Source organism: Hyperolius riggenbachi, chromosome 6, assembly GCF_040937935.1.
Source record: "Hyperolius riggenbachi isolate aHypRig1 chromosome 6, aHypRig1.pri, whole genome shotgun sequence".
Lineage (NCBI taxonomy): Eukaryota > Metazoa > Chordata > Amphibia > Anura > Hyperoliidae > Hyperolius > Hyperolius riggenbachi.
In genome coordinates, this window is record NC_090651.1 from 152,872,566 (window position 1) to 152,888,667 (window position 16,102).

General features: G+C 44.4%; 1 protein-coding gene across 3 annotated transcripts in view; it reads right to left on the bottom strand.

The window, feature by feature from the left end:
- Positions 1-1,603: 1,603 nt before the first annotated feature.
- Positions 1,604-16,102, bottom strand: part of LOC137521181 (coagulation factor XIII B chain-like) — a 268,933-nt gene continuing 254,434 nt past the window's right edge. For 2 of the 3 annotated variants that reach the window (XM_068240106.1, XM_068240105.1), the window contains 2 exons: positions 15,453-15,671; positions 1,604-1,814 (listed from right to left, as the gene is read on the bottom strand). In XM_068240106.1, coding sequence (XP_068096207.1) covers positions 1,750-1,814; positions 15,453-15,671 — 284 coding nt within the window. In that variant the 3' untranslated portion in view covers positions 1,604-1,749. The remainder of the gene's footprint in view (positions 1,815-15,452; positions 15,672-16,102) is intronic. The other variant, XM_068240107.1, reaches the window with a different exon arrangement.

Here is a 16,102-nt window from a genome sequence, read left to right on the forward strand (position 1 = left end):
AGTTTCCAGCAAAACCGAGCTAGTCCTCTTATCTGAGACCATTGTTTGAGCAAATAAACAAGGCTACAGACACAACAGCATGTATCCCATACATTCACTAGATTTTAATAACAGCTGCCATTCAAACAGAACACAAAACAAACAATACATTTCAGAAACAACACACAGCACAAGACACAGCATAGTAATATTACAGGTCTGCCACATAAGAGACTTCTAGTTTTCATTTTATTGCTTTTAGGCCTCTTTCACAATGCAACATTAAAGGTGCACGTTAGAAAATGTTTTGACGTGGACTAACGCACAGCAATATTAAGTCTGTGCAACATTCACAGTGAACACGTTGCGTTGTGTGCAACGTGTAGCAATATTTAGAAAGTGCTGCATGCTGTGCGTTCTGCAATAAATCTGCTGTGTTGTGTGTGTTGCACATGCTCAGTAATGTGTTTTTTTTTTATGTAACGTATGCGCCGTTTTCGTTCCATCACTGTGAGATGAAAGCGGCGCACCAAACGCAGGGCTAGAGAATGTACTATAACGTCCAAGTTATAGTCTTTCAATGCATTGCATTAGGGGCATGTGCGACCTTAACGTCGCATCAAACGCACCGTCCCACTGTGAAAGAGGCCTTAGCATAGCTTTATCATAGCCTAGGTGCCTCTTTCCTGCTGTTTTATGTTGTCTAATGCTGGGAATACACCATGAGATTTTATGGCAGACAGATGGTTTGATAGATAATTTCTGACAGGTCCGATCTGATTTTCAATCGTTTTTCTAATCGATTTCTCATAGTAGTGAATGGCAATTGATTGGAAAAAATCGATCTGACAGTAAATCTGCTGCAAAATCTCATTGTGTATTCCCAGCATAACCTCCCATAGAGGGAAGCCTCCAACTGCATGCACCTTCACTGGTGGCTTCTTTTTCACTCAAGAGAGCAACCACTTCTCAAGACAGTCCATCTAACCCAGGTGGAGATGGAAGTTCTCCACATGCCTTTATTGGTTTACATACTCTTGCTCCATTTTCAGTACCTACTACACTATCCGAGCTCCCATTGTTTCTTCACACAGAGGCGCTCAGCGGTGATGATACTGGCAGATGCTGTTTACTCCTATCTGTTATTGCCTGATGAAGAGGGTTTGTACCCCGTGAAATGCATTGCACTTTATTTGGAGTATCCAATAAAATTGTTTTGACTGAAATTCCACACTTGTATGTTCTGCTTGGAGGAGGTAAGTCCACCACTACCTCCTCTATTACCAAGATGGGTTTTTAAGTTCTTTTAGTGTTTTTTATCCTGTTGGCGCCTCTGTTATCCTATTACCTACATCAAGTCCCCCCTTGGTGGAGGGTTGTACCCTTCCTTCTACTACAGAGAGCGACTTTTTTATCCTGAGTGGGGTCAGGACAATCTCCCCACCTGCTTTGACTTGGTTGCCTACTTGGTAATCCTGGTTTGTGAGTATTAAATTAATATTACTACTCTTCGAATTATACGTTACCAGTACATACTACATTATATTGAGCTCTTGGTGTTCTCTCTTTTTCTCATCCCATTGTTAGTGTTTATTTTTCAAGGTACATCCTATCTCTCAAGTCATTTTCAAAGTGTAATATAAAGGCTTTATTTGAGAAACATATTTAATGCAAATACAGTGAAGCAAGATAAAGATCTAAACTGATAGTTCATTTTTTTCCAAACATTGCAGTTCGTTTTCATTTTTATTCAGCCCATTAAAAGTAGCTTTAAAAAGTTCTGCGATCAGTAACTTCAGTATTCACAAAAGGTTGAATGGTTGTTCTTTCTGTCACTGAAAAACAAAAGGGGGGATTGTGCATTAGTCACTGCTTATCTTTCTATTGGTAGGCACCTTTAATGAAATAATGCAAAAAAAAACACACAAAAAAAATACCAACAAAAAAACACAAAACAAAACAAAAAAACTTTTCATTAAATGTCTTAAAAATGTGTTGGTCTGTGAAATTTCTTGACTTGGGCTAAAATATGTATGTGGAGTTGCAGAGCCGGATTAAGGCTACATGGGGCCCCAAGCAAAGTAACTGATTTGGGCCCCCCATCATGTCGTAATAGAATCAGAAGATGCAGCTGCACAGCAACATGCCACACACACCGGGGAAGCCGAGCTACTGGTTGCTATGGGAAACAGCCCGCTTTCCTCTGTGGGTGCACAATGCAGGAAATAGCAGCGGCAAAATGCAGAGTGAGAGATTAATGGCTGGGACATTTGCACTCAGGGGCTGGGGCACCCCTGTGAAGAGGGCGCCAGATATTACAGCAGCAGCACTTTCCCCCTGCATCTCCAGCCTGGCAATAGCAGAAAGCTCTGGACACCGCCAAACCGGAAGCCGTTCCCCAGACATTCACCTATTGCGATCCAAGCAATAGAGGTCCCGTCATCCGGAGCCCATCTGTATCCTCTAGAGTGCTGCCGCTTTGTTACCACTACCATTACTACTTCCTACTTCCTGTCTGATCTGAGAATCAGGAAGTTCAGAGCGAGCGGCTGCGCTGTAGAAGAGACAGATGGGTTTCAGATGACGGGATCTCTATCGCTTGGATCATGGATAGGTGAGTGAGCGTTTGCCATCTGCTGCTATCATTCTTGCTGCAGCTGTGGTTCTCTGTGGGAAGGGAGGGCGGAGTGGGCAGCGGCAGAGCGCACAGTAGCAGGAGGGGGACCTAGGAGGAGAGCCTGGCTCTGAAGGCAATCAGCAGCGCATGGCATCATTTGACAAGACAAATAACATTTATATCGCGCTTTTCTCCTGGCGGACTTAAAGCGCCAGAGCTGCAGCCACTAGGACGCGCCCTATAGGCAGTAGCAGTGTTAGGGAGACTTGCCTAAGGTCTCCTACTGAATAGGTGCTGGCTTACTGAACAGGCAGAGCTGAGATTCGATCCCTGGTCTCCTGTGTCAGACGCAGAGCCCTTAAAGGGACTCCGAGGACTCCGAGCAGTGCCTGTGGGTATGCCTTTAAGCATACCCACAACTAATTAATTACATTCTCACACCTACCAGCATGATGTTTGTAATTATATCCCCCTGGGCTCCTTATATTTCATTGCATTGTGCTGAATCGAGCTGCCGACTTTGGAGAAAAGTCGTCCTGTGGTCGCGATTTCAATCACGAATATAGCGAAAACTAAAAGGCAAAGGGCGGCCGTTTATATATCGTTGGAAAGAGGAGAAAGAGAGCTTTAAAATGATATGCAACTTTCCATAGTTACTGCACAGCTCAGAGTCCCTTTTTAACCATTATACCATTCAGCCACCGCTGACAGGATGGCGAGGGCTGGTTTATGTGCTGATGGGGCCCCTTTGACTCTGAATGGGGCCCCAAGTGACTGCTTTTGTTGCCTGGTTGGTAATCCGGCCCTGTGGAGTTGTAGCAAAATATATTTCCAGCCAGGACTGGCCCTCACTGCCCCTTTCTATCCACATTCTTCTTATTTTTACACACAGTTCTACATTAATACAAATTTCTGTACACCATACTTAACTGGTTTTGGACCCACAAAGTTTAAATCTATACCGTTTACATCCTATTATCCTTACCAGGGCAGATATTTAAATTATTTGCCGCTACACACTACACCTCTCTCATTGCTCTAACGCCGTTGTAGCCCCCTCGCTCAGCTGTCCTAGTGACCTCTGTACGCTGGTCAGGGGTAGAGATGGCCCAAACCTCTGATTTTCGGTTTGCGAACTTCTGCGGAATGTTCGGTTCGCGCGAACTTTCGCGAACTGCAATAGATTTCAATGGGGAGGCGAACTTGGAAAACTAGAAAAAATGATGCTGCCCAGAAAAGTGATGGAAAAGATGTTTCAAGGGGTCTAACACCTGGAGGGGGGCATGGAGTGGGATACATGCCAAAAGTCCCGGGGAAAAATCTGGATTTGACGCAAAGCAGCGTTTTATGGGCAGAAATCACATTGAATGCTAAATTGCAGGTCTAAAGTGCTTTAAAACATCTTGCATGTGTATACATCAATCAGGTAGTGTAATTAGTGTACTGCTTCACACTGATAGACCAAACTCACTGTGTAACGCACCGCAAACAGCTGTTTGTGTAGTGACGGCCGTGCTGGACTACTGCGCACCATGGCGAGATTGCTCTTCCTCACTCAGTGATATCAGGTAATGTCTGACTGCCTTATCAACTTTCCATGGTTCTTTCTCAACGATAGTTAAAGCTTACATCTATTTTTCAAATTACTTTTTCTGCTGGCTCTACAGTGCCTTTATTGAGAATCATATGGAGGGCAAGTCTGCCATTGTGACCACGGGTAATGGCCGGGGAATGAGGGTTCAATTCAGGTCTGGAGTGGGAGCCTAAGAAATGGCTACCACCACCACACATCCAAGTAAGGCAGCAGGCACGCTGTGGGCAAAGGAGCAGGAACGGCTACCACCACACATCCAAGGAAGGCAGCAGGCATGGCATGCACGTCCCGAGGTAGTGACCAAAAATAACAATACAGGAGGACTTTCGAGGCCCTACTGTATATGAGATGAATCAACTTTAAATCCTTTAACGAGAATCTGTTATGGCGGACAATGATTCCATCATCACCTTCCTTTTACGAGAATCTGTTATGGAGGACAAGTCTGCCATTGTGACCACCGGTAATGGCCGGGGAATGAGGGTTTGATTCCGGTCCGGAGTTGGAGCCTGAGAAACTGCTACCACCACACATCCAAGGAAGGCGGCAGGCATGGCATGCATATCCCGAGGTAGTGACCAAAAATAACAATACAGGAGTACTTTCGAGGCCCTGCTGTGTATGTGAAATGAATCAACTTTAAATCCTTTAACGAGAATCTATTATGGAGGGCAAGTCTGCCATTGTGACCACTGACCACGGGTAATGGCCGGGAAATCCTGGTTTGATTCTGGTCCGGAGTTGGAGCCTAAGAAACGGCTACCACCACACATCCAGGCAAGGAATGGCAGCAGGCAGGCATGCACATCCCGAGGTAGTGACCAAAAATAACAATACAGGAGGACTTTTGAGGCCCTGCTGTATATGAGATGAATCAACTTCAAATCCTTTAACGAGAATCTATTATAGCGGACAAGGATTCCATCATCACCTTCCTTTTACGAGAATCTGTTATGGAGGGCAAGTCAGCCATTGTGACCACGGGTAATGGCCGGGGAATTAGGGTTCGATTCCGGTCCAGAGTTGGAGCCTGAGAAACGGCTACCACCACACATCCATGGAAGGCAGCAGGCATGGCATGCACGTCCCAAGGTAGTGACCAAAAATAACAATACAGGACAGGAGGACTTTCGAGGCCCTGCTGTATATGAGATGAATCAACTTTAAATCTTTTAATGATATTGTGTAGCAGGAGAGGAGATAGCAGCACCACTAGAGTTGAACTGCCACTCAGCCAAGGAGGAGGAGGAGGAGGATGACAGCGAAGAGGATGTAGCAGGAGGAGAAGGAGAGGAGGTGGCAGGAGGCCTGCCTGCAAGCCGTGGAGGTGTCACAAGTTGGTCCGCTGCGCAGCCACGTACTCCCTGCTTGCCATCGTTCACCAGGTTGACCCAATGGGCTGTGTACGTAATGTAGCGGCCCTGACCGTGCTTGACAGACCAGGCATTCGTGGTCAGGTGGACCCTTGACCCAACGCTGTGTGCCAGAGATGACACCACTTGCCTCTCCACTTCACGGTGCAGTTTGGGGATCGCCTTTTTAGAGAAATAATTGCGGCCTGGCATCTTCCACTGCGGTGTCCCAATGGCCACAAATTTACGGAAGGCCTCAGAGTCCACCAGCTTGTATGGTAACAGCTGGCGAGCTAACAGTTCCGCCACGCCAGCTGTCAGACGCCTGGCAAGGGGGTGATTGGCAGAAATTGGCTTCTTCCGCTCAAAGATTTCCTTCACGGACACCTGGCTGCTGTGGGCAGAGGAGCAGGAACCGCTCAAGGGCAGAGGCGGAGTGGAGGAGGGTGGCTGTGACGGTGCAAGGGAGAAAGCGGCTGAAGATGCTGCACCTGAAGGAGGAAGAGGAGAAGGAGGGTGGCTTTTCTTTTGTGTGCTGCTTTTGCTCAGGTGCTCTTCCCATTGCAGTTTGTGCCTTTTCTCCACGTGATTTCGTTAGGCACTTGTCCCTACGTGAGTGTTGGCCTTTTCACGGCTCAATTTTTGGAGGCAGAGACAACAGATGGCTTTGCTTCGATCTGAGGCAGACACATTAAAATATTTCCAAACCGCTGAGCTCCCCTGGGGTGATGGCACTATAATGGCATCAGCAGCTGACGTTGAAGGGCATGTTGGCTGGCTGTACATAGGTGGCAAAACATGGCGCCGGACACTGACACCAGTTGTTTCTAATGACGAGCTCCCTCTGCTTCTTTCAGGAACTCGTCTCCTCCTACTCCTCTCTGACTCCCCCTCTGAAATGTCCCCTTGGTCATCTCGTCTTTTAAGAACCCATGTGGGATCCGTATCATCATAATCATCCTGCCCAGCTTCGCTTGCCTCAGACACCTCCAAAACTGCACCAACAGCAGGTACTTCATCATCCTACTCCTCACACATTACGTCCATAGTGTCGCCTAACTCACACATATGAGGTGGTGTAACTTGCTTAGCGCCTTCATCTTGTTGTTTCAGTAGTGGCTATGAATCAGTGATTTCACCACCAAATACCTCCTGCGAAGTGTCAAATGCAGAGGATGTGGTGCTTGTAGTACCGCTGGTGGCTGCGGAAGATGAGGTGTTCTGTGTTAAATAGTCAACCACGTCCTGACAATCTTGGGAGTTGATGGGACGTGCCTTTTTCTGAGCACTGTACTTTGGGCCAGGGCTGCATGAAACACATCAACACGACCTCGCACAGACCTGCTGGGTGGCCTTCCTCTGGGTCTTCCTCTACCTCTTCCTCTACCTGTTTTGTCCGTTTTGTCCATATCGGGGGGGGGGGGGGGGGATGAAGTGAAAGGTATGCACTGACTTGACTAATACAATGTGCAGTCACACAGGTTAACAGGTATGCACGGAGTGGTATATCACACTGCGTGAACTCATGTAGGTAGGTGTATATCACACTGCGTGCACACACGTAGGTAGGTGGGTGCACTGAACACAACAGGTAGGTATATGCAGTGATAAGGAGGGTTCACTGAACACAACAGGTAGGTATATGCAGTCATGAGGTGGGTTCACTCAACACAACAGGTAGGTATATGCAGTGATAAGGTGGGTTCACTCAACACAACAGGTAGGTATATGCAGTGATGAGGTGGGTTCACGCAACACAACAGGTAGGTATATGCAGTGATGAGGTAGGTTCACTGAACACAACAGGTAGGTATATGCAGTGATGAGGTGGGTTCACTGAACACAACAGGTAGGTATATGCAGTGATGAGGTGGGTTCACCGGGGAGATGCCTAATTCATGAAGCCCCACATTTGTAAAGGACAAAATGTTTAAATGATTATAGCATTATTAACAAGGAATCCTACTAATATAATAAATGGGAAAGTTCGGATGTTTGGATGTTTGTTACTCGATCACGCAAAAACGGCTGAACGGATTTGAATGAAATTTGGCACACACATAGTACATTACCTGGAATAAAGTATAGGATACTTTTTATTCCCATAACCAAAAAGAGACAAATACAAATTTCACTGGAAAATGTAAACTGCAGCCATTCTTACACTGTTACACTGGAGGTGTGTTTAGCTTCTAAGGGTAGAATGGTTAATTTGCATATATTCAGCAGTGATGCACTGGGAGACATCTCAAGCTCATTCCAACCTGAATTATCGCAAATTCTTTCTGTTTTAAGAAAGCAAACTTTTGTTTTTCTTAACATCTTAGTAAGGGGGCTTTTAGGACCATTGTAGTCCCTTACACACTCCAATGAGTTCTGGGTCACCATGAGCTTGCTGGTTAGTCTGTACCTCTCGGTGTTACAAGCCCTACTGCATAGAGCCAAATTAATCCATGCCACACACTGATGAGGATCAAACAATCCAAAACAGTCTGTATGCATGTTGGATTATTATGGCTCTGTACAAATTAACAAGGTGACACATCATTGCATTCCAGCGGTTCTGGAGGTGTGTTTAGCTTCTAAGGGTAACAATGGTTAATTTGCATATATTCAGCAGTGATGCACTTGGAGACATCTCAAGCTCACTCCAACCTGAATTATTGCAAATTCTTTCTGTTTTAAGAAAGATAACTTTTGTTTTTCTTACACTGTTAATGCTAGGGTTCTCAAACTTTGCACAGTTGGTCGTTGGGTGACTAGGGTTATTATTCAGAAAAGTGGTTGGAGCCTATAAAAGCCAATCAATATTCACCTATTGATTTTCAAGGGGAATATTTACATTTCTGCCATTCTTGCACTGTTAATGGCACAAGCCTCAAACCTGGTATAGTTGATCATTGGGTGACTGGGGTTCAATTACAGAATGGGGGTGGAGCCACAAATAGCCAATCAGATTTGTTTCATTCCAATGCAAATTATTGTTGCCAAACACTGCAAAGCTCACAAACTTGGTAATTGAGTAATTGATTAATTGTGTGTTAGGGTTAGGAAAGTGGGCACAGCCAACACCAGCCAAATACATAAGCGGGCAACGCAGGGTCATAAGTGGGCGGAGACAAATACAAATTTTACTGGGAAAATGTAAACAGCAGCCATTCTTACACTATTATTTTGTAGGGTTCTAAAACTTTGCACAGTTAGTCACTGGGTGACTGGGATTAATATTCAGAAAAGTGGGTGGAGCCTAAAAAAACCAATCACAATTCACCTATTGATTTTCAAGGCAAATATTTAATTGCTGCCATTTTTGCACTGTTAATGGCACAAGCCTCAAACCTGGTACAGTTGATCATTGGGTGACTGGGGTTAAATATTTAGAAAAGGGGTGGGGCCACAAACAGCAAATCAGATGTGTTTCATTTCAATGAAAATTATTCATGCCAAAGACCACAAATCTCACAAGCTTGGTCATTGACTATTGACAATTGTCTGTTAGGGTTAGAAAAAGTGGCCACAGCCAACAGCAGCCAAATACATACCCGGGAAACATTAGGACATCAGTGGGTGGAGAAAAATACAAATTTCACTGCCAGAATGTAAACTGCAGCCATTCTTACACTGTCTGTCAATGGCAGAAAACTCAGGAGAAAAGGTTAATTGCATATGGCCCCTTGTATCTTGTGTCCTGTTTATCCTGTGTTCTTGCTATCCTGTGTATGACCTCTAGCCTTGCTCTTGATGATTCTTTGCCTAAGTGACTACATTGTATGGTTTGATATCCTGGTTCATGTTTTTCCTGTATGACTGGCCGTTAGCTTGCTCCTTCTGTACTGCGAATTATCTCCTGTATATATTTGTAAATATCTGCTATGTATATTTAACCAGGTTCCGGGATATTTGTGCACACAATAGTATATATACACTGGGTTGCTCTGCATTACTCTTTATGCAGGGAGATCTATTTGTATATACTCTGGATGGCATGTGTATGTCAATCTGAATACATTTGCCTGCAGAGTTATTATCTTCTGTATATATCGTAATATCTTTGCACTTATTGCCATTGCTGTGCATGAGATTTATTATTGCATGTATTGCCATTGCTGTGCATGCGATTATCATTGTATTCATTGCCATTGCTGTGCATGAGATTAATGTACATTGCTGGTCACGTTCCTTTATGTTTTTGGTTACTAAACTCTCATTATTCATTTACTCCTTGTCTCAGTATTTCAGTTATTTCCTGAATAGTGACATTCCCATTTGGTTGCAGCATTCATGCATTGCTCATAAAGTGTGTTATGCTGGGTGTGCAATGCATGATTTGTACGTAACCCTTACACATGCACCTTGTATATGCCACTGATAGAGCAGCATATTATATAAATGGCATGGAGAAAGATTTGGGAATACTGGTTGATAGCGATATACAAGTTGAGCAACTTGATACAATGCCAAGCAGAATAAAACTAATTCAATTCTGGGGTGCATAAAATGAGAAATACCATGGATGCTTTCCTTGCATCCTTGCATCCAATTCCTAGCAGAGTTGATCCAGGGATCCGTCTGACTGCCATCTGGAGTCAAAGACATTTTTCCATTTTTAAGAGTAATTAGCTCAAGCCTTGTAATGTTTTTTCCCCTTGGATCTACAGGGATATGTGTGGATTCAGGACAGTGATCTCTCTTTTTTGTGTGTGTTGGTTTGGTTGAACTTCATGGATGGAATTTTTTTTCAAGTAACAAAACTATTTAACTATATGTAACTAGTTTCCCCTTACGGTTTTTCTCAGTCAGCAAAATAAGACAGTAATGCTTTACATGGGGCCAGAATACAATCTAATAACCTATTTTAATATAAATTATTTCCATTATAGACTGAAAGCGTGATCCTTAGTTTGTGTGACTATACTGTTCCTTGACCCCCAAATCTGCCTTTACACTTTTAAAATATCAGGTGAGAGGTTCTCTTATACGGTATTCTGTGCCTTTGGTAGGTCTTTTGGGCTTACATAAAACAGAATGGGAGTCAAGAGGAAGAATAACAAGGCTTTAAGTAGAAAAGAGAACACTCCCAAACAGTAGACTTCTGAACTCTGCTGAGACTGTGCTGCTGTGATCTTGAAACACCAAAACAGAATCAAGATTTTTGTTTAACCACTTCCCGACCACCGTATTGACAAATGGCGGCCGGGAAGTCGACCCCGCAAGGACCGCCATATAGACAAATGGCGGCGGTCCTTGTAGGGGCATGGGCGGAGCGATCGCGTCATCCGTGACGATCGCCGCATACAAAGTGTATAATACACTTTGTAATGTTTACAAAGTGTATTATACAGGCTGCCTCCTGCCCTGGTGGTCCCAGTGTCCGAGGGACCACCAGTGCAGGCTGCAGCCACCCTAGTCTGCACAAAGCACACTGATTTCCCCCCCCCCCTGCCCCAGATCGCCCACAGCACCCATCAGACCCCCCCCTGCCCACCCCCCAGACCCCTGTTTGCACCCAATCACCCCCCTAATCACCCATCAATCACTCCCTGTCACTATCTGTCAACGCTATTTTTTTTATCCCCCCCCTGCCCCCTCCTGATCACCTCCCACCCCTCAGATTCTCCCCAGACCCCCCCCCCCATGTACTGTATGCATCTATCCCCCCTGATCACCTGTCAATCACCTGTCAATCACCCATCAATCACCCCCTGTCACTGCCACCTATCAATCAGCCCCTAACCTGCCCCTTGCGGGCAAACTGATCACCCACCCACACCAATAGATCGCCCCTATCACCACCTGTCACTGTTACCCATCAGATCAGACCCTAATCTGCCCCTTGCGGGCACCCAATCGCCCGCCTACACGCTCAGATTGCCCTCAGACCCCCCCCTTATCAATTCGCCAGGGCAATATTTACATCTGTCCTTCCCTGTAATAACCCACTGATCACCTGTCAATCACTGTCAATCACCTGTTAATCACCTATCAATCACCCCCTGTCACTGCCATCCATCAATCACCCCCTGTCACTGCCACCCATCAATCAGCCCCTAACCTGCCCCTTGCGGGCAAACTGATCACCCACCCACACCAATAGATCGCTCGCAGATCAGACCCTAATCTGCCCCTTGCGGGCACCCAATCACCCGCCTACACGCTCAGATTGCCCTCAGACCCCCCCCCCCTTATCAATTCGCCAGTGCAATATTTACATCTGTTCTCCCCTGTAATAACCCACTAATTACCTGTCAATCACCTATCAATCACCCATCAATCACCCCCTGTCACTGCCACCCATCAATCACCCCCTGTCACTGCCACCCATCACCCGCTGTCACTGCCACCCATCAATCAGCCCCTAACCTGCCCCTTGCGGGCAATCTGATCACCCACCCACACCAATAGATCGCCCGCAGATCCGACGTCCGATCACCTCCCAAGTGCAGTGTTTACATCTGTTCCCTACCCTAAACACCCACTAATTACCCATCAATCACCCCCTGTCACTGCTACCTATCAGATTAGACCCCTATCTGCACTCAATCACCCGCCCACACCCTCAGAATGCCCTCAGACCCCAGCCCTGATCACCTCGCCAGTGCATTGCTTGCATCTATTCCCCCCTCTAATCACACCTTGAGACACCCATCAATCACCTCCTGTCACCCCCTAGCACACCTACCCATCAGATCAGGCCCTAATTTGCCCCGTGTGGGCTCCTGATCACTCGGCCAAACCCTCAGATCCCCCTCAGACCCCCTTCCGATCACCTCCCCTGTGCATTGATTGCATCTATTTTCCCCTCTAACCACCCCCTGAGACACCCATCAATCACCTCCTGTCACCCCCCTAGCACTCCTATCCATCAGATCAGGCCCAATACAACCTGTCATCTAAAAGGCCACCCTGCTTATGACCGGTTCCACAAAATTCGCCCCCTCATAGACCACCTGTCATCAAAATTTGCACATGCTTATACCCCTGAACAGTCATTTTGAGACATTTGGTTTCCAGACTACTCACGGTTTGGGGCCCGTAAAATGCCAGGGCGGTATAGGAACCCCACAAGTGACCCCATTTTAGAAAAAAAGACACCCCAAGGTATTCTGTTAGGTGTATGACGAGTTCATAGAAGATTTTATTTTTTGTCAAAAGTTAGCGGAAATTGATTTTTATTGGGTTTTTTTCACAAAGTGTCATTTTTCACTAACTTCTGACAAAAAATAAAATCTTCTATGAACTCGCCATACACCTAACGGAATACCTTGGGGTGTCTTCTTTCTAAAATGGGGTCACTTGTGGGGTTCCTATACTGCCCTGGCATTTTAGGGGCCCTAAACCGCGATGAGTAGTCTAGAAAACAAATGCCTCAAAATGACCTGTGAATAGGACGTTGGGCCCCTTAGCGCACCTAGGCTGCAAAAAAGTGTCACACATGTGGTACCGCCGTACTCAGGAAAAGTAGTATAATGTGTTTTGGGGTGTATTTTTACACATACCCATGCTGGGTGGGAGAAATTTCTATGTAAATGGACAATTGTGTGTAAAAAAAATCAAACAATTGTCATTTACAGAGATATTTCTCCCACTTAGCATGGGTATGTGTAAAAATACACCCCAAAACACATTATACTACTTCTCCTGAGTACGGCAGTACCACATGTGTGGCACTTTTTTACACCCTAAGTACGCTAAGGGGCCCAAAGTCCAATGAGTACCTTTAGGATTTCACAGGTCATTTTGCGACATTTGGTTTCAAGACTACTCCTCACGGTTTAGGGCCCCTAAAATGCCAGGGCAGTATAGTAACCCCACAAATGACCCCATTCTAGAAAGAAGACACCCAAAGGTATTCCGTAAGGAGTATGGTGAGTTCATAGAAGATTTTATTTTTTGTCACAAGTTAGCGGAAAATGACACTTTGTGAAAAAAACAATTAAAATCAATTTCCGCTAACTTGTGACAAAAAAATAAAAACTTCTATGACCTGTGAAATCCTAAAGGTACCCATTGGACTTTGGGCCCTTTAGCGCAGTTAGGGTGCAAAAAAGTGCCACACATGTGGTATCGCCGTACTCAGGAGAAGTAGTATAATGTGTCTTGGGGTGTATTTGTACACATACCCATGCTGAGTGGGAGAAAGATCTCTGTAAATGGACAATTGTGTGTAAAAAAAATTAAAAAATTGTCATTTACAGAGATATTTCTCCCACCCAGCATCGGTATGTATAAAAATACACCCCAAAACACATTATACTACTTCTCCTGAGTACGGCAATACCACATGTGTGGCACTTTTTTGCAGCCTAACTGCGCTAAGGGGCCCAAAGTCCAATGAGCACCTTTAGGCTTTACAGGGGTGCTTACAAATTAGCACCCCCAAAATGCGAGGACAGTAAACACACCCCACAAATGACCCCATTTTGGAAAGTAGACACTTCAAGGTATTCAGAGAGGGGCATGGTGAGTCCGTGGCAGATTTCATTTTTTTTTGTCGCAAGTTAGAAGAAATGGAAACTTTTTTTTTTTTTGTCACAAAGTGTCATTTTCCGCTTACTTGTAACAAAAATTAATATCTTCTATGAACTCACTATGCCTCTCAGTGAATACTTTGGGATGTCTTCTTTCCAAAATGGGGTCATTCGGGGGTATTTATACTATCCTGGAATTCTAGCCCCTCATGAAACATGACAGGGGGTCAGAAAAATCAGAGATGCTGAAAAATGGGAAAATTCACTTTTTGCACCATAGTTTGTAAACGCTATAACTTTTACCCAAACCAATAAATATACACTGAATGGGTTTTTTTTAATCAAAAACATGTTTGTCCACATTTTTCGCGCTGCATGTATACAGAAATTTTACTTTATTTGAAAAATGTCAGCACAGAAAGTTAAAAAAATAATTTTTTTGCCAAAATTCATGTCTTTTTTGATGAATATAATAAAAAGTAAAAATCGCAGGAGCAATCAAATAGCACCAAAAGAAAGCTTTATTAGTGACAAGAAAAGGAGCCAAAATTCATTTAGGTGGTAGGTTGTATGAGCGAGCAATAAACCGTGAAAGCTGCAGTGGTCTGAATGGAAAAAAAGTGGCCGGTCCTTAAAGAGACTCCGTAACAAAAATTGCATCCTGTTTTTTATCATCCTACAAGTTCCAAAAGCTATTCTAATGTGTTCTGGCTTACTGCAGCACGTTCTACTATCACCATCTCTGTAATAAATCAACTTATCTCTCTCTTGTCAGACTTGTCGGCCTGTGTCTGGAAGGCTGCCAAGTTCTTCAGTGTTGTGGTTCTGTGATGCATCTCCCCCTTCCAGGCCCCTCTCTGCACACTGCCTGTGTATTATTTAGAATAGGGCAGCTTCTCTCTTCTCTCTTATCTTTTAAAAGCTGGATAAATCGTCCTCTGAGCTGGCTGGGCTTTCACATACTGAAGAATTACAGACAAGGGCAAAGCTGTTTGCAGGAAGAAACGAGCAGCCTGAAACTTCAGTGCATGAGAACAGGGGGAAAGAAACACACAAATGATCTCTTGAGATTCAAAAGGAAGGGTGTATACAGCCTGATTGTGTATGGATGTATTTTCTATGTGTGGACATACTGTACATCAACCTACTTCCTGTTTTGGTGGCCATTTTGTTTGTTTATAAACAAACTTTTTAAAACTGTTTTTAACCACTTTTAATGCGGCGAGGAGCGGCGAAATTGTGACAGAGGGTAATAGGAGATGTCCCCTAACGCACTGGTATGTTTACTTTTGTGCGATTTTAACAATACAGATTCTCTTTAAGGGGGGTAAAGCCCTAGGTCCTCAAGTGGTTAAGTTTGTTTTCTTTATGCACTGAAGAAAGGAATTACATTACACATCCACAAAAACCGCTGAGAACAAAGCAATATTTTGTTTACTCACTTGTGTTGATGCATTTCGGATATTCAATGACTCCATTTTGACATTTCCCTTCTAATGGTGTTGATTCAGATGCCCTGAAGCCATGCCTGCACTTGAATTTAATGGAGTTATTCTGTTGAATTCTGCAAACCTGTCCATTGTTAAGTTGTTTACAATGTTTGCTTGTTATTACAATGTGGTTTTCATTTATTGCGGTCATATTGACATCACATTTATCAGCTGCAGACAAAAAACAGGATTTTATTACAGACATATTATTCTAATGTATACATGTGAGATATGGGCAGCTATTGTTGGGAGTTGCATTACAATTTCTGCCTTATGTATTGTCCAGTGCTGCATAATATGTTGGCTCTCTATAAACCCAATAAATGATATTAATAGAATAATTCATATCGTATTTACTGTTTTTGTGTTTGTTTCAGGTTTATAACATTATAACATCATCAGGGCTGTATTTAGGGTTTGGGCTCCCCTAGGCACCCCAGACCTACGACTCCCCCTGTAGGATATTGGCACCGCTGGGAAAAATGGGTGTGGCCACATAATGCAGTGGGTGTGTCCATAACATACAGTGGGTGTGGCCAATTAAAATTTCCTAGTAAGAGTCCAACCCAAAGTCGGTGGGGCCATGTTTGCTCCCCGGATAT